General features: G+C 42.2%; 2 protein-coding genes across 3 annotated transcripts; one reads left to right on the top strand and one right to left on the bottom strand.

The window, feature by feature from the left end:
* Nucleotides 1–3,799: 3,799 nt before the first annotated feature.
* Nucleotides 3,800–9,717, top strand: LOC134458226 (interferon-induced protein 44-like). 2 transcript variants are annotated; one of them, XM_063210419.1, is made up of 9 exons: nucleotides 3,800–4,057; nucleotides 5,042–5,074; nucleotides 5,540–5,806; nucleotides 5,944–5,977; nucleotides 7,207–7,402; nucleotides 7,663–7,812; nucleotides 8,225–8,396; nucleotides 9,253–9,353; nucleotides 9,495–9,717. In XM_063210419.1, the coding sequence occupies exons 2-9, from the start codon at nucleotides 5,050–5,052 to the stop codon at nucleotides 9,663–9,665; spliced, it is 1,116 nt and encodes a 371-aa protein (XP_063066489.1). In that variant the 5' UTR covers nucleotides 3,800–4,057; nucleotides 5,042–5,049; the 3' UTR covers nucleotides 9,666–9,717. The 2 variants fall into 2 exon arrangements, with proteins under 2 accessions (XP_063066489.1, XP_063066488.1); XM_063210418.1 differs by having other exon boundaries at nucleotides 3,801–4,057; nucleotides 7,204–7,402.
* A 4,910-nt stretch (nucleotides 9,718–14,627) lies between these two features.
* Nucleotides 14,628–18,969, bottom strand: LOC134458227 (interferon-induced protein 44-like). Its single transcript, XM_063210420.1, has 8 exons — nucleotides 18,893–18,969; nucleotides 18,324–18,590; nucleotides 18,066–18,099; nucleotides 17,574–17,772; nucleotides 17,093–17,242; nucleotides 16,672–16,843; nucleotides 16,391–16,491; nucleotides 14,628–15,756 (listed from the first exon to the last, which is right to left on the bottom strand). The coding sequence occupies exons 1-8, from the start codon at nucleotides 18,918–18,920 to the stop codon at nucleotides 15,589–15,591; spliced, it is 1,119 nt and encodes a 372-aa protein (XP_063066490.1). The 5' UTR covers nucleotides 18,921–18,969; the 3' UTR covers nucleotides 14,628–15,588.
* Nucleotides 18,970–23,595: the final 4,626 nt, after the last annotated feature.

Genomic DNA, 23,595 nt, shown 5'->3' with positions numbered 1-23,595 from the left:
ACAAACTGATTTTGCGATTGCTGCGCAGAATTAAAGGAAAGGTGAGATAAAACAAAGAGGGACTGCAGTCGAATGCAGTGCAGATGTGTGTTCATTTCCTATTCTATTCAAATCAATGACAATGAATAATATAATGTTGGTGAGGGGGGCTTTAAACATATTGGCTTATTGGCCATATAGGAAATCTTTTTTTTGGGGGGGGGTGGCAGATATCACACTGTGATGCCTCCGCGCCCCCCCAGGAAGGCTTGCGCCCCACTTTGAGAAACTCCGCTCTAATTGACATAGGCATGATCTGGAGGATGGGAACTCCATCAGCAGAAGATTGGCAGGCACAGGACGGCACCCTATACAAGTAGGTTGGGCTATGCCCAAAAGCTGTTATCCATCATCCTTGCCTTCTCATGCTCCCAGTATCATCGGTGCCAATGATCCCTACGATACACTATACTTAACAAAAGAAGACGAACAGGACCTGCGCATACATGGTAATGCACATACATACACATGAAATTGACAAGTTCCCATCTGCCAAGTCTTTCAAAATGTTATTGTGTAGTGTCAAAAACAAGAAAAAGACTACACCATTGAGCAGTCTGAAGCTCTTCACTGTTTATGATGGTCAATGACAGTCAGGTTGTAGTGACCCTGTTGTTATTGATGCAGCTGATACCGATGTCTACGGCAGCTTCCTGGCATGCTAAGCATTAAGAGAGACAAAGAGACGGTCCTCTTCCGTGACCTTTTGACAGAAGAGATGGCAGACTGCATTGTGCAGCTACACTATTTTACAGGCTGTGATGCCAACTTACCTGTAGGGTTCTATGAAAAAGGAAAATCATCAGTACATGATAAGGTGATAAAGAGCTCTGTGGCAAGGCAGCAACTCTCGGTTGCTCTCTGTTCACCTTGAAGAGGGAGTACAACAGCTGCTTGTGTTCACGATACAGATGATCTATGCAGACAAGAAAAGTAGCACCATGGCTGAAGCCTGTGCTTCCAAGTCGAAGACCATGAAGAGAAAGTCTTTTATCTGTCTCCCTCCATATGCAGACAGCTTATGCCAACTCTGTCCCAACTACTTGCCGTATCTAGTGTGCCACCCCACACTAAAGAACCACCCATCGCCACTCAAACATGGTTGAGAGTATAGCGTATAGCTTCCCTGGCTCCTGTATTCCCCGGTCTTTGTATGGGACTGAGGAACTACCGACCCTTTTCCTCAAAGGGGTCCCATGTTCCCCGCATTGTATGGCCCAGGATGTTTCACATGCATATCTCTTGCACGAACGGTTGCCATGCGTATTTCATGTCAAGTTTGCGAACAGTGGCAGCCTAACCCTAACCATAACTCTAACAACAACCCTCGCTAGTCATGCGGCAGCAGTCTACTTGGAAGCAGCAGGAATAGAACCCCTTTTTGAAAAAAGGGTTCTAAGTTCCCCGGTGGCGGGGGGACATAGGACTCGGGGAACATAGGGGTGACCCTGGGAGCTCATACACTGATGATTTTCCTTTTTCATAGAACCTTGAGTTGGCATCATGGCATTGTGCAGCTACACTGTTTTACAGGCTGTCTGCCATCTCTTCTGTCAAAAGGTCACAGAAGAGGACCGTCTCTTTGTCTCTCTTAATGCTTAGCATGCCAGGAAGCTGCCGTAGACATCGGTATATCAGCTGCATCAATAACAACAGGGCCACTACAACCTGACTGTCATTGACCATCATTAACAGTGAAGAGCTTCAGACTGCTCAATGGTGTAGTCTTTTTCTTGTTTTTGACACTACACAATAACATTTTGAAAGACTTGGCAGATGGGAACTTGTCAATTGCATGTGTATGTATGTGCACCATGTATGCGCAGGTCTCGTTCGTCTTCTTTTGTTAAGTATAGTGTATCGTAGGGATCATTGGCACCGATGATACTGGGAGCATGAGAAGGCAAGGATGATGGATGACAGCTTTTGGGCATAGCCCAACCTACTTGTATAGGGTGCCGTCCTGTGTCTGCCAATCTTCTGCTGATGGAGTTCCCATCCTCCAGATCAGGGGTTCCCAAACTTTTTTCCCTGTGCACCCCCTTGTACATTTCAATGTGGTTCGCGCACCCCCTCAGCGAATATTTTGGTGTGCTGAATCTGATGGCCACACAAGTATGGATTCACTGCTCATTCACTGCATATTAAGCACAGTCGTTTTTGGGGAATTCTCTTTTCCAATAGCCTTGGAATTAAACTACACTTCAGATGGACCCTTCCAGCATAGAATGCACCATACAATTAAAAACTACTTAATGTTCATTAATACTGGATAAAAAAACGACCATATCCGCCATTGCTCTATTCAGCTCGCGCACCCCCTTAAGGCAGGCCGTGCACCCCTAGGGGTGCACACACCCCAGTTTGGGAAACCCTGCTCCAGATCATGCCTATGTCAATTAGAGCAAGATAGGATTCTTAAATCAAAACAGGGTGGAGGGAGATCTTCGAGATGAGCTTGCTCTTCTGCGTCTTCCTGTATGTGCCATTGGGGTTGAATAAGACCACACATTCCTCAACAACACAGTCAGTTTGTGAAGCTCCCCCAGCTGCAAGAACACTGTCTTCAACCAAGTTGATCACTGCTGCGAGCGCACTTCTTCCATTTCAGCAGCTCTTGCCTCGAGTTCCTCAACGGGCCTCTCTGTGCAAGAATGCTTGGAAAATGTGAAACGTGAAGGGTTTTTCTACTAGATAAGTGGTTCTCAATCTGTGGGTCAAGACCCACTGTTTTGGGGGGGGGTCATGATGTAAGGACTCTCAAAGTGAAAGACCATCACTGCATCCAAAGTAATCATCAAACAATGCTAAAATACCTGCCAAATTGTCAAATAATAGCCTATTAAAAAAAGACACATTGTTAAAATAGCCCATCTACAAGCCCACTACGCCTCCCAATGTGAGGAATTCTGGGCTTGTAGATCAGATATTCTCTCAATATCTTTACATGAGAAATGGAGTCACACAAATTGGGAGGTTCCCAGTCCATATATGATAATTTTGGGCGATGACGGCCTAAAAAGGTCGAAAAAAACGGTTCTAGATGGCGGCCATCTTGAATTTGCAAAACAAAGTTTTATAACCAAAATGATGTCAGATTTGGAATCCTCATGGTTGACTCATATGAAAAAGTGCCTTCATACATGATTCTAGGTCATTCAGATCAAAAGTTATTTTTTAGAGATGCCGCCGGACGCCATTTTGAATTTGGCTCTCTAGCAAAAAAGCCCGGGATTTTTGCGAGGGACATGGGGGCTAAATCTTTTTTAAAGGGTCCATAGAGGTCAAATCAATCATCAAAACATTGTTGCCAGAGGTTGGTCACGGAACCTCCAATTATGACTCTACTAATTAGACCATTTTTAGTAAATTAATTTTAGTAACTTAATTAGTAAATTTTTAGTAATTTCTCTTCAGTAACTTAACTTAGTAACTTTATAAGTGACTTTTTAATTTTTATTGGACTGTGCTGCCCCAATCAGTCTATGGACAAAGACTATGTTTTGTGTGTCTTTAATGTGCGTTATGGATATGCGTTTAGCCTACATGTGGGTTGTGGAGAAGTGTCATGCAAGACACATTTCTGTGCAAACAGACAATAAAAGGATATCTTATCTATCTTATTTTATCAGTAGGCCTACTGGCTACTGCAGGCGACATAGCTTACACAGCATAGGCTACCAGTCCAGCAAATAACTAGGCTTGGCCTACACATGATTGAACCCACGCCCGCACGACACGCTGCCTTCTCGTTGTAGGCTATTTGACGGAGGGGGACTTTCTGATCATCAACTCTTCACATCATATGGAACGCAGAGAGTGCGAGCAAGCACACAGATGAAAGTCCCCAGCTGTCCATAGGTCTACCGTCTACACAATTCCCCCTACTACCTCAGGATCAGTTTCGCTTTCGTTTCCAGACGCTGTTCACTGACCCTCCTGTTGACTGCTGAGACACAGAAACGAACGGGAACTTTCAAGGCGTTCAAAGAACGGGAGTGGGAGTGAAAGGAGGACGGTGAGTGATCCACAAACACGAACTTTTAAAAACTTAGGATAGATTCAACATATATAGCCCACACACAAAACTAACGACCTTAGGCTAGGCAACTTACGGCTTGAATATCCTCTTAGTTCGTTGCTGAATTAAAGACCCCGCAAAGCGTAGCGCACGCGTAATGCAAATTACGACGTGAAACTAATTAGTTGTAATATTCTTTCAAGAAGGCCCAGAAGAACTACTCGTGTTGTTGTTTTCCTGATTATGCTCTTTATGTAGCTACGTGCTGTCTATTGTCATAGGAGGTTTTAGGCAGGGGCGAAAAGGTTTACTATTTTCTTAAGACAATTAAGCAATGTAATTTCGATGTTAGCTACCACAGTTTTTGTCTTCAAACAGCGTGTTCCTTTTGGTCCGTTAGTATCATTTCTCTGGAATAACTACCTTGCCTCTTCTGTCTTTGTGGAAAAAAAATAAACCCCCCAAACACCCATTTGCACCAGTCTTCTCTTGATGACTTCATCAAGTTGTGTTTCAGGACCCACGCTGTTATCATGCGGTTTGGATGTCCAACGCCCCTGTCCTTGAAAAATATACATTCCCTCACGGCCTAGCTGGGGCTAAAAAAATAAATTTGGTGTTTGTGACTTACTCTGAGTCTGTCCCCTTCCATATGTAGGCTACAGACTGCTGTTGCGCCATATACTAATTAGTTCACTCCACCTTCTACAATGAAGATGGTCTGATGGGCCACCTCCTATAAATTGTGGGCCAGTCCCTTGGGGGAAAAAAATAAACTGCCTACTTGGCCCATGATGACTAACAGAGCACCAGGAAAGTGTCCTGTATGCCAGATTACCAGCCCTGCCCCAATGACTGACCAAGAACTGTGAGGCCAGAATATCATGCCTGCAACACTATGCACACTTAGATTAGATAGGCCTAATATCTTGAGTCTGATTTGTTGTTATTCAAATGCTCTGTTTTTTTCTGCTGTTTCAGTACCAATAATGGGATCATCTATTCCAAAACCAGGTATGAAGTCATAACTATATCATTATAGTAACTACATCATAACTACACAGTTGCAAAATTACACCGAATCATATCTCAGAGACTTGTTATTCAAGACCAACTGTATACTCCCAGACCAATTGAAAAATCAAGCCAGTAACCTTGGGCAGCCGTGGCCTAATGGTTAAGGAGGTGGTCTGAAGATCAATGTGTTACAGGTTCTTACCTCTACCTACAACTCCATCCATGGATGCAGTGTCCTTGAGCCAGGCTCATAACCCCACATTGCTCCAGGAACTGTAATCAGTAGGCCTACCCTGTAAAATAACTAAGTTGCTTTGGATAAAAGCGTCAGCTAAGTGTAATGTAATCTAATGTAACCTGACTCTCCTTTGACTGCTAGTCGTGAGGCCATGATGGTAATGAAACACATGAAAGGAATCATGTGCATAATTGAAAACTATGTGCCGTCTGCTTTTTCGTCAGCGTTTGAGTCTCACATTTGCGACAACCAATTGAGGCGGGGAGAAGACCTTGTTTTACGCTGTGAAGCAAACACTCCTGAGGTGGAAGTGATTTGGGAGAAGGATGGACGAAGACTGTACAAAGGAGATCGCATTGACATTGTCAAGGACGGGAGAGACTTAAAACTCACCGTAAGCCAAGCCAAAGAAGAGGATGAGGGCAAATACACGATAAGGCTGAAGAACGACAAAGGCAGTGATGCGGAATCAGTCACAATATCCATACTTCGTATGTAATCAATCAGACATCTTTATCTTGATTACTTACACAAATGTGCCATTTTTTTTTACAGGAGGTGGCATTACTATGTCATTTGTTCTGTGCATGTGCGTAGGCCTTACAGTTCTGTTTTCTCTGTCTTTAAGAATATGATCAGGATTGGAGAGAAATCAACTGGGGGTGAGTTCTACCTGTTCTAATGTTTCTTAACATTATAAAAATGAACAAAAAGTCCTCTTAGACCAGGATTTTTCTGCTCCTACTTTTTACGGTTATGGAAAGTCACAGAAAAATGAATAAAAGTGGGAGCAGAAAAATCACGGTTGAAAAATACTTTTTTCATTTTAATTTATCTTGTTAATTGGTGGACCTGCTCCTAGGTCACACATTTTTGTGCGGGCTATAGCTTACTCCTTTTAAAGTGAAGCGAAAGCTCACCTGGGAAACTCCAACTACCATTGTCATTGTGACACAGCACTCCACAGCACACAAGTGTTGACTGCACACTGCACACAACGAAATTGCATTTTATGCCTCACCCGTGCAAGGGGGTAGCCCCCAATGTCGCCTCTAGGGATCAGTGCGGCGGGACGGTACCATGCTCAGGGTACCTCAGTCATGGAGGAGGATGGGGGTAGAGTACTGGTTAATTAGTCCCCCCACCAACCTGGCGGGTCGGAAGTCTGACGCCCTAACCGCTTAGCCATGTCTGCCCCTTTTCATTAAGACTCATATTTCCATTCATGATAAGAAATGCTAAACACATCTAGGGCCTATTGCTGTCCTCACCACTTGGTCTCCTCTTGAAGATCATGATGATCATTTTCGTTGCGTGCACCTGTGTTGATCGGTCGGATGTTGTCGGAGACTGCTTTTTAAGCAGATTTTCTTCCTTAAGCCCACAGAAGGAAACTAAGGTCTTGAGGGAAGTGTCATGTTTTATGAAATGTCTCTGTGTGATTCGGTGACAGCATCTCTCTAATATACCGCTGAAATGACGAAAGTCTAAACCAGGGATGCCAAATTTGGCCCGCGGAGCGATTTTATTTGGCCCGCGAGATCATTTCAAATGTGTATTACAGTTGGCCCACATACACCATAACTGTGTAGCGCATAAAGATTTGAACATCAAAATACATTATATCACAGGAATATGAGTGGGCCCAGGCCATTTAAACAGCTCACACTCAAATGCAACAGAATATCAGGCACATTTGAACTATATGGGAATCTGTTATAAAAATAAATTTAAACATGAGCAATTTTAGTCAATCTTCGTTAAAAAAAAAAGAATATTGAGTTCGGCCCGCGACTTCGCTCCAGTTTTTGATTTTGGTCCTCGGTCAATTTGAGTTTGACACCCCTGGTATAAACAAAAGTATCTTTTCTTTTGCCCCACTAAATAGCAGGAGTCAGGCCATGCGGAAGAGCCTCCGGGAGTACAAGCTGAGCGGTCAGGGCCCCAAGGAGTTGCGCATCCTGCTGCACGGCCCTGTGGGGTCTGGGAAGTCCAGCCTCATCAACTCCATCAACAGTGTTTTCCAGGGCAAGGTGAAGATCGGGGCACTAGCCTCTACCCAGGAGAGCAGGAGTTTCACCAAAGTAGTGAGTGTCATATTCCTTGCACGCTGTTTTACACCATTTTTGCACAATTTACCTCACAGCAGAACCTGCCCTCTCTAGTGCTGAAAAAATACTATCTGCTGCTCTTATTAATGTTGTAGATCTGACTTTACTTCACACAAATAGTGTTATTCGTATTATTTATTGTCACAGTATGGCTCGAAACCTAATTTTCAGATCAATTTTATGTTTTGTGCAAGTGAAGAAACAGACAAAGGTGAAACCCCTGATTTGCTTTTCAGTATGAAAGCTATCGCATCAGTGACAAGGACACTGGCCTCCTGCCGTTTGTCTTCAGTGACGTCATGGGGTTTGAGCAGGGGGACTGTCATGGAGTTCTTGTGGATGACATCATCGGCATCCTAGGGGGGCACATTCCAGAGAAATATGAGGCAAGTGCCCTTCTCACTTATAAGACAGAAGAGGTGTCAAAAGTAACAGTAAAAAAAAAGAAATAGTTTCCTTCCAATACAGGTGTTGTACTTACACCATGAATTTATTTTAAATTTTACTTTTGACACATCTGTAAGACAGTTGTGTACAGAATGCAGATGTGATGTAGCTTTGCACTGTAGTTAATATAAAACAGTATTATATGTTGATGTGCAAAACACAATACTGAATGGACTGCAATTTTGCAAATGTGTACAGTCAGAGGTGTATCAGATGGTAGACTATTAATTTGGGTTGTGCACGGCCACACAGACACACACACACACACACACACACACACACCACAGAGAGAGAGAGAGAGAGAGAGAGAGTTACATGAAAAAAATAAATATTTTAATCTGGTTTGTTTAGTTTAATCTAGAGGATCCTCTGTCCAAAGAAGACCCCCGTTACAACAGCAGCCCCAGTCTGAGTGAGCAGGTACACTGCCTGATCAGTGTGCTGCCAGCTGACAAGGCCAACCTGATGGCCGACGGTGTGTATGAGAAGATGAGGGAGGTCAGGGAGCGGGCCAGCGCTATGGGTAAGAATGAGAGCAATGCACAGTCCAGTCAATCACACATTCAAAACGTTTTAAATGGGTGTAGGATCAAGATGTCAGTTCAAGTTACAGTGAGATGCCAGATTATCACACAGTGCTAATCACGTGACCCGAAACACCACTAAAATAACTGTAAAAGGGAGCATATTGATGTGCAGGTTATCCTGCATCTTCATCAGAATAATAGCAACGCAAAAACAGTATATAATAGTGTAATGGATGGCTCCACGTAGAATGCTGCATTGCATTACACTTAGCTCAGCTGATGCTTTTATCCAAAGTGACAGGGTATAGGCTACAGTCCCTGGAGCAATCTGGGGTTAGGTGCCTTACTCAGCAACCCTTTGGCCAATGTTGGTAAATATACCTTCAGACTCGTTGTTAAAATAGCCCAAACCAAAATCCTAACCCCTAGGGGTTAGTTACTTGCCTGATTATCATAGACTTGCAATCGAGATTCGATCTGAACGCCGCCAAAGGTGTTGCGTCACTAGGAGGGCACAGCCTGGCTAATAGGCTACAGTCCCTGGAGCAATCTGGAGTTAGGTGCCTTGCTCAGCAACCCTTTGGCCAATGTAATACCTTCAGACCCGTTGCTAAAATAGCCCAAACCAATATCCTAACCCCTAGGGTTGCTGTAGTGCGTCGCAATGTCTGGGTAGTTCACTTCAATACGTTGCTGATATTTACACAACACTGGAAGGCCTTTGTTTCCTTTACATTGTGCTGATGGCTGTAGAGCGAAATGCTTAAAAATTATATTCCAATTAAAACATTATATTGTACTGTAATATTTCTACCACCTCAAAAGTGATGAGCTCTCTTTCTCATCTTGCAGGCATACCACAAGTGGTCTTCATGACTCGCATTGATGTGTTGTGTCCACTTGTGAAAGACAACCTGCAGGCCATCTACTCAAGCAAGATCATCAAGAAGACAGTGAGTCACATATTTAGACACTCTGATCTCTCTCTCTCTCTCTCTCTCACACACACACACACACACACACACACACACACACACTCTCTCTCTCTCTCTCTCGTTAGTCACAGTAGACTAATTGTATGTTAACTTTGTCAGATGGAATCGTGCAGTAACCGGCTGGGTGTCCCCATGAACTGCATCTTCCCAGTGAAGAACTACCACGAGGAGATACAACTCAAAACTAACATGGACAGTCTCATCTTGCATGCTCTCAAGTCTGCCGTTGGTTTTGCAGATGATTATGTAAACAGTTTGCATAGATCATAAAAATATGCCAGTTCTCGTTTTCTTTACTCCTAATACACTAATCATAAAATTATGGCAACTGTGCATCAATCCAAAACTACTTTCACAAACACAAGCCAAGAGTGAAAACTCAACCCTTGAAATACTTCTATTTCTACAATGCATTGCTCACTTGGAGGTTTGCAAAGTAACAAACACTTATGGGTCTAAGCACTACACACACGGACAAAAAGTAATCTGCTTTTTTTGAGCGGATGTTGAGAAAGCAATAGCAAATAGAAAAGAAAAGTGAAAAAAAAAAGACTGAAACAGACGCACAGTATACACATATGGTTTGTAATGTCTCGGGGTATTGAAGCTTTTATAGTGAAGCATGGACAAGATACCACAGCCCTTATAGAACAGCCTTGCCCCTCGATATTACATAAGCCCCATTGTACCAGTTGTTTGTATTAGTTCTATGGTTTTTGGCTGCAGTTCCAATGAGTTCTCCACTAGTCGCGCATCGGAGACCAGAATGAATGGGACCCAATGGAGCTAGATGCTAAAAATCTTAATTTTCACACAGGTCTCATCAACAAAGCTCAGATTTGAATGTCGTTCTGGAGACTTCAATAAGGGTTTCACTCAACAGTTTAATAAAAAAGTACATATGTTAGTTTGATTTGTTACAGGAGGCGTTTTTGTCGCTCACTACTCACTAGCATTTGCTAAGGATGTGACGTCATAGACACTTAAAATCACTTTTTAAGCATAATGCATGGCTCAAAAGATCTAAAACTCAGCCATGGGTATTTTCTATATATATAGTCTTTCGAAAGCAACATCCGAATTACATGAGAAAAAAATCATATACTGAGATAAAGGTACCATGAGGGGTTTTGCTTCATAGGACTCAATTCATTCTGGTCTCCGGGCCACCACGTGGATAAGGGTGGAACTGCCGCTACAGCTCTAAATCTGCCATAGAACTAATACAAACCTGCCTCGTTTCGGGAAACCGGAAATACACTGTGAAACCAACCAGTGGCGTATCTGGGCTTATAGAATCTGTGAAGATACTGAATAACAGGGTTATGCCGTTTTTATTTTTTTACATTTTTTACACTACATTACATTTAGCTGATGCCTTTGACCAAAGCGACTTACAAGAATAAAATTTAAGCAAGAATAGGGTAAGGCACAGTGTACAGTTGTAACACTGACAGCATTGTCCAACACAAATTAAAAAAGAAGATGTAGCAAAGAATAAGATGCATTAAAAAGTGGCAAAAAGTAAACGAAGACATAAAGGTGCAGTGTGCAGTTGCAACACTGTCCAACACCATGGTAAAAGATGCAGCATAATATAATAAGAAGGATAACAAGGCATTTAGGATAATAAAGAAAGACATCTAGGCACTGTGCACAGTAGCAACACTGACAACAATGTTCAAAACATGGTAAAATGGGTTCAAAGGTAATAAAAGTCCTGTCAGCTCCGGGCTATAGTGTAGTTCTACTCTCTAAGTGTTGGATTAACATTGAACAATTTACAGTGTGCACACTTAACTCTCCCTTCCCATGGACACTATAGATAGAGCAAGGATAGCAACTTCACAGCTTGTCCTATTTTATCCAGTGCTTCTACGGTATGTGACTTAAATAGCATTGTGTCCTTATGATGGCAAACTCATGTTTTCTTTTGCAGTTTGGATGTCTCCTGTTGTTGAGTTTTACATTAGTGCATGACACATGCAGTATACATTTTTTTAAAGATAAGGTACTACTTTATTTATGTAATTGTAATTATTATTTCCCAATGTGATGTGTGTTTTATTTTCGTTAAAACTCATCTCATGATGTATTTTGCACTAAACGATGCCATGTCCAGTTTTGTGATTCAAATGAATGTAATTTGTGTTAGCACCACAGGTGTTAGGCTATGTGGGGACTCTGGTTAGGGCCTGTGGGGGCTCTGGTTGCCTGTTGGATAGCAGCAGTCTACGGTGAAGAGTGTCGTAGTCTACCAAATGATACCATGACATGAAAACAGTGGGGGAAAGATTAGACAGACGGACAAAATGGCAGACAAACAGACAGAGAGTGCGTTGCAATATGCGACCTTGCCTCCTCCACTTGCTTCTCGTCATGATGACATCACTGACAACAGCATTATATTTCAATATCTTGCAAAAGCTCAATTGTAGAGTCTTCTTCTCATTTGCATTTGAGATGGTGAATGAAAAACAGTCCCTCAAAAGTTGTTGTGGCTAGGCTGACAGCTGGGAAACTTTATCGTTTTCTCCACGGAGGAGGGGCCAGGAGGCGGGACGAGGAGACAAGCGCAAGTGGAGGAGGCAAGGTCACATATTAAGACGCACTCAGTCTGACTGATTGATTGATTGATCCCATGCTGGGATATGTAAATGCGTGTGAAGATACAATGTCAGAAAAATAAAGATGTCAAAAATACCAAACTCCTTTTCATGCTTATGTAAGGGCCCACGTACGAATTACATTTCCAAAGGTCATGTGTCCAAAGGTCAATTTTGTGCTGTATGAAAAAAAAAACATTTGAGTGGACTTTCATTGGTCTACTTTAAATACCGCCAGCAGATACAATTTGCCATTAACAGATTTATGAAGGCTGCAGGCAGAAAAGTACACTTGGAAACCATACCTGTAGCTTCTCAGTCCACCTCACAAAGTCTGAAACTTTGCGCGATTATGGGACAGAGATGGTAGGAGGCAGTGATTGATAAACGGTTAGGGCGTTACACTTGTATCCCAAAGTTTTCCAGGTTGACTCCCGGGCCACCAGGTTGGTGGGGTGAATTATTTATCTGTGCTCTCCCCCATCCTCCTCTATGACTGAGGTACCTTGAGCATGGTACCATCCCGCTGCACTGCTACCTGCTGTTTGGGGCTGCCTACCTTGCCTGGGTGAGGCATAAATGCAATTTCATTGTGTGCAGTGAGCACTGTGTGCTGTGTAAAAAGTGAGAGTGATGGAGAAAAAGTGGCATGCACAATAATTGAACGATCTGCCAGAAATTCAAAGTTATGCATAATTGCACACTGCCTTTCTACTATTTTACTTGTCCCACTTATCTTGGATGAATGTATTGGATGATGGCTGGTGCCAAGCAAGAGATAGAGGTCATGGAGGACGGCATTCAAGAAAAAGAAACATTGAATTGTCAACATAAGAAGCTAATTGAAAGTGACAAAGTATTTGTTACTTTTACATGTATAGACTTTAACAGAGGTACTTACAGTATACTTCAGTAGCAATCAAGATACTTTTACTTGAGTACTACTTTTCTGTACTTTTCCCACCTCTGAACATAGTATGTCTTTTTGTGCTCTTTTTGAATTGTAATTTATCATCATACATGTCTTTGTACACTACAATGTCTGCTTTCTTGTCATGCCATGTTGCTGCAGACTGCCCCTCACTGTCTACATTACATTACATTACACTTTGCTGACGCTTTTATCCAAAGTGACTTACAGTTATTTACAGGGTATTGGTTACAGTCTCTGGAGCACTGTGGGGTTAGGTGCCTTGCTCAAGGACACTTCAGCCATGGAGTGAGGTAGGGAGTAGAAGGGTGGGATTTCAACCTACAATTCTCGGATCTACTCCCATCTCCTTAACCATTGCCCCACAGCTGTGTGTCTGAGTGATTGTAATTTCATGCACATACGGAGAGCAAGTGTCCCCACTACGAACATATGTGGAACAAGACCAAGTTGTGTTGTCAATGTGTGTGTGTGTGTGCATGCATGTGTGTGTGTGTATGCGTGCGTGTGTGTGATTAGCAGTGTTCCATCAGCCTGGATGTCGCCACTTCAATCCTGACCTACAAAGCGAACACAGCTATCACACACACACACTACTCTAATGGCAATACTGCAGCCGTCTGATGTTCTGCCCAACCAAGCAAGCATTGCCGTCAGAGTAGTATATCAGAGTCAAACAAACCAGAGGCGTCACCAGTGGAACAGAAGCTGCTTATCACTCCATCACACATACCTACATAACTATGCTGGAACAAACCTTATCCTACAAACCAGCATGAAGGGTAAAGGTGTTAGTAACATGAAGACAGAATACTGCCGTTGGGCCAGTGAGAGATCAGAGAGTTGCTGAATCAGTTGCTAGCAGGCCTAGAGCTGTATTAAGCCACAGGCTATATATGGCTGCAGCCTAGGGCCCCCACTTGCCAGGGGGCCCCACAGGATAAATATGGCTGCAGCCTAGGGTCCCCACCTGCCAGGGGGCCCCACAGGATAAATATGGCTGCAGCCTAGGGTGCCCACCTGCCAGGGGCCCCCACAGGATAGATATGGCTGCAGCCTAGGGTCCCCCAGTTGGCTGAAGGGGGAGATGAATATAATTTGTGAAATCATGTAACAAGATGTAACATCGATAACTTATTCTGCCATGTCAGGTAGAGTTTTGAATTGTTTTAATACTCCTCTTGGATAACAATTCTGACGCTGTCCATGTCATTTTGCTACAAAATTGTCAATTCTTTGTGGGGCCTACACCCTACAGTAACCTTTGGCCTAGAGACCCGAGGCCTTCGTGAATCAATGACCACCATGGATCAGTTTAACCAGTGAATGAACCAATGAAACAGTGTTCATGAACTCTTGGAGGCTAACACCAGCCACTGGTCCATGAATAGGGCCATTGAATCATGAATCACTGGTTAATTTATTTATTTGGTTCCTTATCCTCCTCTTGTCTTCGGGTCGCCACTGACCCGTTTCAGTTTTTGAATGTACAGGGGTTGGACAAAATAACTGAGACACCTGTCATTTTAGTGTCATCTAGTTCCTCTTGGAACATGGATGGTTACAGAATTTGAAGGCAAGACGAGGGTTAACTGGTTGAGTTAATGGATTGCAAAAAGTGTTAACCTTCTCTGGAGGCACTGTTCCTCTGCAGTCACTGTATGATGTGCGTGTAGAAATACAGCACTAGCTTGCTAGTTCACTCATTACAGCTTAATTTACTTACACAAATGCGAAAGACAAAAAATGGGTAACATGTTTAAATAACATTAACCTGCATTTTTCTGCATTAGCCTGGGATTAACTCTGGCACTATGCATGAAATGGTAACATTATGTTTAAATTGTACATTGTCCTAGTAAAATCTAAAAATCAAATGCTTACCTAAACCAACTGTTCATGGGAACTGAATGTCTCTATTTCCATTTCCATAGAATAACAATAAGTACAACAAACTACACAAACTGCTTTGCAGAAACATACAGAAGCTTTACAACACATGACAATGAACATGACTGCATGAAATAAAATAATACTACGTGGTTACTCTTGTATTTTGTTTACAATCACAGGTGTTTACCAACAGCGAAGCTCGGACGATCCATCAAAGGTTGCATGTTGACATGGTGTTGTTAAAAAAAAGCTTGTTCCTGTGACCTGTAGTTTGTCACCTTTGGCTTTCATGTAACGCTTCAGTGACCAGTCTAGTGCTACCAAATCAATAAACCAAGAAAAAGCATAGCACATGTCACCAAGGCAAAGGAGTGGGATATCGTTTGGTTTCCCAAGGGGCCGTGATCCTCTCCTTCTTTTTCAGCGGTGTTTAGTGGCGGCTTGCACAATGTGCACTGCTAGATCTGTAAACAATTTACACGCCAATTTGTCTAACAATATGTCTTGCACTCTCTGTTCTGTGTTTTCTGAATTTCCAAACTCCGGCAAAGATTTCTGCCAGGGTTTCCATGCTGTCCTTCAGATCAGATCAAGCGCACAAGGCAGGATGGGAATTGTCAGGCAATATCCAAAGAGATTTTCTATAAGAAATAGTGGCATTTCATTCGTCTCTGTGTGCTGGAGTTACAGGAGTTAGAAGTTCTCAACACCAATGCCTTCTCCACATATTGCACAGTGTCTACCCATCTAGATTTCTTTCCAGTCACATATCCAGGAAACTGACAAAGTCAAATGCAAAGTTGACGGCATTTGTCAGGGCATCCAGTATCAGACTGTCCAACCTATTGTCCAATCGGTTCTCCTCGTGGTAGTTCTTGATTGGGTAGATGCAGTTCAAGGGCACGCCCAGTTTGACACTGCATTCTTGCATCTGAAAACATGAGCACATACAGTACAGCAATATTGCATTACGGCAATGGTAGGCTACATTTAATATATTTGATCTTTGAGTATGTACAGTATTCATGACGAATTGCATTATTGTATTTGAAGAGTTCAGATGCAAAACCCCCTAACTCCATTTCTGAAGACCTGCACTTCTATAATTTTAGAGAACCCCATTGTTGGTTTGGTTTACATTCATGTTCTTGATAATATATATATACAGTAAATAGTTATATTACATAGATAAAATTAAAAAAATGTGCAATTTTGATAGCTTTGTATTAAATAAAAATGAATTAAGATTATTTTCTAAAAAGGCACTTAGGGGGTTTTGCATCTGAACTCTTCATTTGAACAATATTTTGAATAGTATTTTTATTTCCCAAAGTTCCTCTACTTCACAACTAAAGCAGACCGTACAAAACACACACACACACGCTATGCACACACACACAAAACACATTCTTTTCTCTTTTTTATCGTAGTCAACAATAGAATGACGCCTTACAGTTCTCCCAATTAACAATTCCCCATTCTTCATGTCAGTGAGTAGTACACACAAGCAGATGCAAGCATGCCTGCATGCACGCACACAGACACAACAAAACAAGAAAACGTACCTTCTTCCTTATCGATTTGCTGGAGTAGACATGCTTCAGGTCGTAATGTACAAGAGAGCATGCCATATCCACATGAGTCATGAACACCACTTGAGGGATACCTGTACACACACACACACACACACACACACACACACACACACACACACACACACACACACACACACACACACACACACTTCTATAAGAACTACCTACTGGTTATTGTTTTATGGTAAAATACTATAGTATTTAGTACTTAGCATTTACAAGTAGGAATCAGATAATAAAGTTGGTCATACCCAATTCACTAGCGTGCATTCTAATTTCACGCATCTTCTGAATGATCTGACCGTCCATCAGAGAAATTTTGTCTCCAGCCACCACACTGATCAGGCAGTGGACTTTATCAGACAGAGAAGGGCTGCTGTTGTAGTGTGGGTGTGTTGAGGAAAGTGGGCATACAGGATTAAACTGAAAAAACAAAAACACAACAAGAGGGATTAGAGATGCAGCCTGACCCCCCGGGAGGCACGTAATGTGTGTTTGATGTCCCCTACAGGTGACCCACATGCCCTGCAGGCAGAAAATCTAGCTGAACCCCCTCCGAGAGGGCAGGTAAAAATACATACAGTAAATGTAATATTCAAACTACTTTAATTATGTGCTGATTTATGTCATGTTTTATCGCCAGTGTCCGTAATGTTTGTGTGCTCATCTTACCCTGTAGTTGTCTTTTATGTGTCCTTTAATGGCATAGACGATGTCATGAGGATGCACGCCTTCATCATATCTAGACTCCAGACCCATGATGTCATTGAAGACGAACGGTAAAGGTCTGCCCCGTCTGTCTCTGATCTGATAGGTTTTGTACTGAAAGGAAAGAGAAGAAGAAAATAATATTAAACGGATTAAAAATTACAATAAAATTAAATTACATTAGTTTATTCAAGATTGGATCGTACCTAATGTTGTCAACTAAGGTCTCAGTACGGTTCGCTTCCGAGGGGTCTGGGCACGCTTTGGAGCGTTCACATATGCGGCAAAAATGCTGAGTCACTACTCTGAGTTCGCTTAGGTGGCTGAAAAGGACCAGGTGTGAAAACACTGCGAGTGTAATGTAATGTGATGTAGTCCCACTGATTTTCTTATATGTACGGCATCCACGACATCTGCCGTACCATAAGTGTAAAGGGCCACTCACGTGTGTTGTGAAGCTGGTGCTGGCTGAGCTTTCTGCCAGGGCCCCGATCGCCACTCTGCCCAGGAAGACGCTGTTGATGGAGTTGATGAGGCTGGACTTGCCAGACCCCACAGGGCCGTGCAGCAGCAGACGCACCTGTTTCACCCCTAGGTGCTCACAGCTCAGGCTCAGTAGTTTGTTCTTAATGACGTCGTTTTGCCTTCATGTGATAAAATAAAATATTTATTCAATAAAATAGTTACTTGTTATTTTAAAATAGTTCTTGTAGCAGAGAGCAACCAGGCAGAAACCTCTTAAAATGGTTAATCTCTCAAATGAAGAGGGTAGTTTGTGGGGGGAAAAAACAGTGAAGCCCAATGACATAATGTAGGCCTATCATATCAACTGTGGTGCTGGACAGTCTGGAGAGGACCTCTGTAATATTCCCTACTCTGGACGCGACACTGTTGTAATGCAGTGAGTGGAGTCCCAAGTGGGAAAACAGATATTTACCGCCAGTCTACACGGCGCCAGTCGCGGTCATACTCTGGAAAAAAGAACACAAGTATTACATCTGGTAAGCCCACATAATTACACAGTGAGCAAGTTTTAGACTCTTCTGTCATAAAGCGTATTGTAAGCACACTCATTGTCATATATGGCACGTATACTACATTGACATATTATTGTCAACACACAGAGTGCACATTAGCACCTCTAACGTGATTTCAAATTTAAATTTTCACAAATTTAAAATGTCATATAACATACCGAGCATGGTGATATTAGCTGAATCTGACGCGCTGTCACCTCCGTAGCTGATGCGTACGGTGTACTTGCCCTCGTCCTCCTCCCTGGCGTTCCTAATCTTCAGGGTTAGGTCGGTCCCAGACTTGCTGATCTCCACCCTGCCTCCGCTGTACAGCGTTTGGCCATCCTTGCTCCACCTGACCTCCACATAGTCAACGTTGGTCTTGAGGGAGAGCGTGATGTCCTCTCCTCTCTTCACACTCTTGTTGTATATGTAGGACTCAAATGCTGGGGAGTAGACCATCAGATTGTCATCCAGAAGGTTACAGTAGGAGTTTGAGGGTAGTTCCTCAAGTTTGCAGATGGGTCATCATCATCATTGACATTTTTTTAGGAGCAGACTTCAGGGTGGTGCATCTGCAACCACAGTTAGCCTAATGACATTTTTTTACTGATATAAAATGCATAGTAATTGGTTGTGAATTATTGATGTAGTCATTTAATTAATGCAATGTGATGAGTGGTTGCACCACCTGATATCTAAATATCAATGAGCCAGATGGTGATTTTAAGTTTAAGATCCATCTTACCTGGCTTTGGATAGGATGATCCCATCATGTACTCTGTGGAGATGGAAGAGTGTAAATATCTCAAGCTAAAACATTGGGATCGTCTACAAGATACAAAATCCAAAGGACAGAAAGGATGAGCGATAGCCTATAGTTGAACATTTGCTGTAATTGTTTCTTACAACCGGTAGTGCAATGCTTTCTCTTTATACAATTAAATGTCATGTATCAAATAAATTAGTTTGAACACATTAAGTTCATCAACACTATTTGAAACCATTTGGCAATAGGTCCTACAGCCAGCCATTTTGGGGGCCATGAAAAAAATCGAATTTTCAGTGCTGTCAGTGATTGGGCCCTTAGAATCTGTAATACCTTTCCACCCCTCTCGGCACCCATACATACAGCTCAACATCAGGCGCACCCATACGCCTGTCCCATCTCCAGTCGGAGAGGTTAAGTTCCACATACTAGGCCTATACACACACACGCGCGCACGCACGCTCACCACACTTAACACGTAGGCTACAACGAAAGACTAGATAAACTGGTCACAGAACGCTTTATAACAACAATTACTGAATGCCGCCGGCATAGTTATGTCAACCCCAAAACGACCCGGGCTCTGCCCAGTTATTTTAAATGGATAAGTCTCCATGCGACAGCCAGCAAACTGCAGTGTCATATTGTGCGTTAGAGACCATATGGAATATCTAAAACGTGTTTACATTTCACACGTTCTGTCAACCGAACACTAGTCATTTGCAGACATTTGTGTCGAGGCCGATTTTAAACAACACCTCGCATAATAGACGACAGCACATGAGATATTGGCAAGATTAATCTTTCTGTTCAGCCCAAACTTACTTTTACTCTGTCCAACAGTTGGCCATCCACCAAACTATTAAAACAAGACATACGAGTCAAATACACCCTACGAAGAGAGGCAACTCTGAAAGACAAATTGAGTAAACATCTCGCAAAGAATAGAAACCGAAAGCAAAAGGTCAGACGTCATTTCTGATGTCAAAATTCTGATGGCCGCTTGGGGGCAGCACATGTCCACGTGCGCTATGAGGCCAATCAGGCCATGAAATAGCAACAGGTGCGGTAGTTATCTCCTCTCTTCAAATGCAGTGGTACTTTTCAGTATTATGAATTAATGCAATTGTCGGTTGTAGTGCACACTACAGTCAGGCACATGCCAATGGAATATGACTAGACATAGACAAGAATTCCTGATTGTTGTGAGATCAATTTGACAAAGAGAACTGAAAAATAAGAAAAAAAAAACTAATTGTGTACAATACAATACAATACAATACAATACAATACAATGCAATGCAATATGTATATGTAGGCCTAGCACAGTATCACAACTAAGAAGTTGACTCAAAGCACTTTCAAAATACACATACACACACATTCCCACATTCACAGGTGCCTTGTCTAGGTTCACGTGAGAAAGTGCACAAACACATGCACACACACACACAGTAATAACTAGAAATGCACTCAGAGTTCACAGGTGCCTTGTCTAGGTTCACGTGAGAAAGTGCACAAACACATGCACACACACCAAGGAAGTTCAGTTCCTTTTTAGACACAATTAAGCTATGTGTGTCATGATGTGGTGTCATCCATGTAGATGTAGACCTGTTCAGAAAATTGAACCGTGAAGTTGTAACCAAATTATATCTGTCTCCGTTATAATTAGGCTTAGGTCAGTACCATGTTCCTCTATAGCTGTGGCCTGTTTAGTTCACCTGTGATTGTGGTAGAACTAGGCCTATTGGCAAAGTGATTGTGATTTGCAAATGCTTATTGAAGCTCACAGGTTGCTATTTGACACATTTTTAACATTTATAAAAAGACAGTATGCCTTTCATACCTTTTAAAATCTCAAATCCAGAGAAAACATGGTTGTCAAGTGTACTAGAGTGCATCCCAATATGTGACCTTGCCTCCTCCACTTGCCTCCTCCACTCGCTTCTCGTCATGATGACATCACTGACAACAGCATTATATTTCAATATCTTGCAAAAGCTCAATTGTAGAGTCTTTTTCTCGTTTGCAATTGTTATGGTGAATGAAAAACAGTCCCTCAAAAGTTGTTGTGGCTAGGCTGACAGCTGGGAAACTTTATCGTTTTCTCCACGGAGGAGGGGCCAGGAGGCGGGGTGAGGAGACAAGCGCAAGTGGAGGAGGCAAGGTCACATATTGGGATGCACCCCTAGTGTATGTGTGCTGCATGGACGAGGTGGAGTGTCATGGCGGCAGGTAGCTATGGTCGGTGCGTCCGAAGTCTGACAGGTGCTAGGAATGCGCCACAAAAGCTGCTTTCGCGGCCCCCAAATAACTCAACAGATACACAAAAACTGAAACACGACCAGCGAATGCTTTTTAGTTTTTGTGTAGGCTTGTGCATAACTCTGATTGTGTGCACTACGAAACACCGAGTTAAGACCAGCAATGGCACCTCACTTTGTACTCCTGCAAACGGCAGTCAACATCTGCTAGTTTTGTTTTAACCCTGTTTTTTTTTTTTAAGGAACATCAAACCTGTCAAGTGCCAAAAATGGAAAATAGCCTCATGGCTATAACCTTGTATATTTAGCATTTTTTAAATGCTGGTAGGGGAGACCGGGGTTGGTTGTCACACTTTTTACTTAAATCTAATTTCTGCTACATTGGTAAGGACACCCTTTCTTTCCATAGGTATTGACTGATGTCTCAGGTCCATTTGGATAGTCTTAGATCCAGAAGACTCCTTTCTCTTAAAAAGATATGGATTGTCAAAGGCACCTTGCACAGATGTGACAACCAACCCCATTGCAGGGTAGGTTGTCACACCCCATGGGGTTGGTTGTCCCTGTGTTATTGTAATGGGCAAAATGGGAAAATAGAGACATGTTTTAAATTATATATTTTTCATTATTTTCAATGAAATATGAAACTAAACTACACTAAACTAATCTCATGTGTATAAAATCATCAATTACATTTTAAAAAGCCATTAGTTTATTTCATTTTCACTTCATTTCATTAAATTCATTAAAATGTCACTGAAATTCATTAAAAATCATTAATCCATAAATGTTATCCATAAGTTCATAAATGTTAAACACAAAGCCAACCAATCCTCAATCATGCAAACATACAGTGCACAGGACAAACTATAGCCCAATAAAAGTCATAACAATGCCAGTACTAACAACTTTGCAATGTAATTCATGTGACAACCAACCCCGAAAAAATTGTGACAACCTACCCCAACTGACATTTTGAGCTATTTTGGAGGCTTGTGTCCACATGCATTACTCTAGCTCCGAAAGAAACTAACCAATTTGTAGCTTTACCTTTACACTTTCAAATGGCAATATTTATTGTGACATCAACTTATAGTGTCATGACTTATAAGAAAAACAATGGAGTCCTCAAAAGTTGGTTTTGCATGTGAAAAACACTTTAAGTTGTCTCACTTCAAAGCGATGCTGTTTTCATCTCCACTATCAACGTAGGTGACCTTAGACCCCAATTCTGAACAGATCTGGGTCAAAACTTTTGATCTACGCCCTATAGTGGCTGAGATATGATGACTGTGACAACCTACCCGTGTGACAACCAACCCCGGTCTCCCCTAATATATGCCGTCCCTTTTTAAATAAATAAACCTAAACCTAAACCTACTACATCCCTCTCAGATCCGCATTTCACAGAGGCTAATAACTTTTAATAGTCCAACTATTTATACAATTCTTGTTGTAGCCTAGTTTATTTGCATGTTTCACGGATAAGTTGTGGCTCGTTGAGGGCGGCGCCGAGTTCACTGACGCCACTGTCATTCCATAACCGCAAGCGTTGTCAATATGATTTTCTAGTCATTACATACAATTTAATTTGCCTGTTAACAGATGACTTGCATGGATCCATTCATTCATCCCATGTTTGTTCACCAACTAGGCCTAGTTGAAAACTTAACTTCGAGCTTGAAAGACGTGACCCCTTTCCTTTGTTGCCAACGTCTGCAAAAGCGCAGAGCTCAGAGAGCTGGCAGTGACAATGTTGCTGGCAATTTCGCCATACTTTTTTTGAGTCAGATGATGGAGTAGGCTACATGGATCAATCAGTGGATGAGCTGTAGACCTATTGAATTACAATATACAGTCCCAGGAAAAAGTTTGTACACCCTTTGAAATTTCTTACCTGTCTGTCAAAATTGGTCATAAAACATGGTCTGATCTTCCCGGAAATCGCAAGAAGGAACAACCAGAGTCTGCTTTAATTAATTCAACCCAAACATTTACAAGTTTTCATATTTTCATTGGCCATAAGATGTAAACATTCACAGGACAGCAAGGCGTAAGTAAGTACACCCTTGCATTCAATAGGTTTTAACCCTACGTTAGTCGCAATAACCTCAACCAGATGTTTCCTGTAGTTGCAGATCAGATTAACAAAACAATCTGGATGTATCTGGTCTCCCTCTTCTTTAGAAAACTGCCTCTCGTCAGCAAGGTTTGTGGGATGTCTGGAGTGCATAGCTTTCTTGACTTCATGCCATATAATCTCAATTGTTTTTTGTCAGGGCTTTGACTGGGCTATTCCAGAATGTGTATTTCATTATTATGAAGCCATTCTAAAGTCGATTTGCTTCTAAAGTATGGGTTGTTGTCACATTTCAGCACCCATCCTCTTGTGTGCTTCAACTGTGTGACAGACTA

Source organism: Engraulis encrasicolus, chromosome 11 (assembly GCF_034702125.1).
Source record: "Engraulis encrasicolus isolate BLACKSEA-1 chromosome 11, IST_EnEncr_1.0, whole genome shotgun sequence".
Classification (NCBI taxonomy): Eukaryota; Metazoa; Chordata; class Actinopteri; order Clupeiformes; family Engraulidae; genus Engraulis; species Engraulis encrasicolus.
The sequence above is the reverse complement of the archived record's forward strand: the minus strand, read 5'-3'. Positions and strand labels throughout refer to the sequence as shown.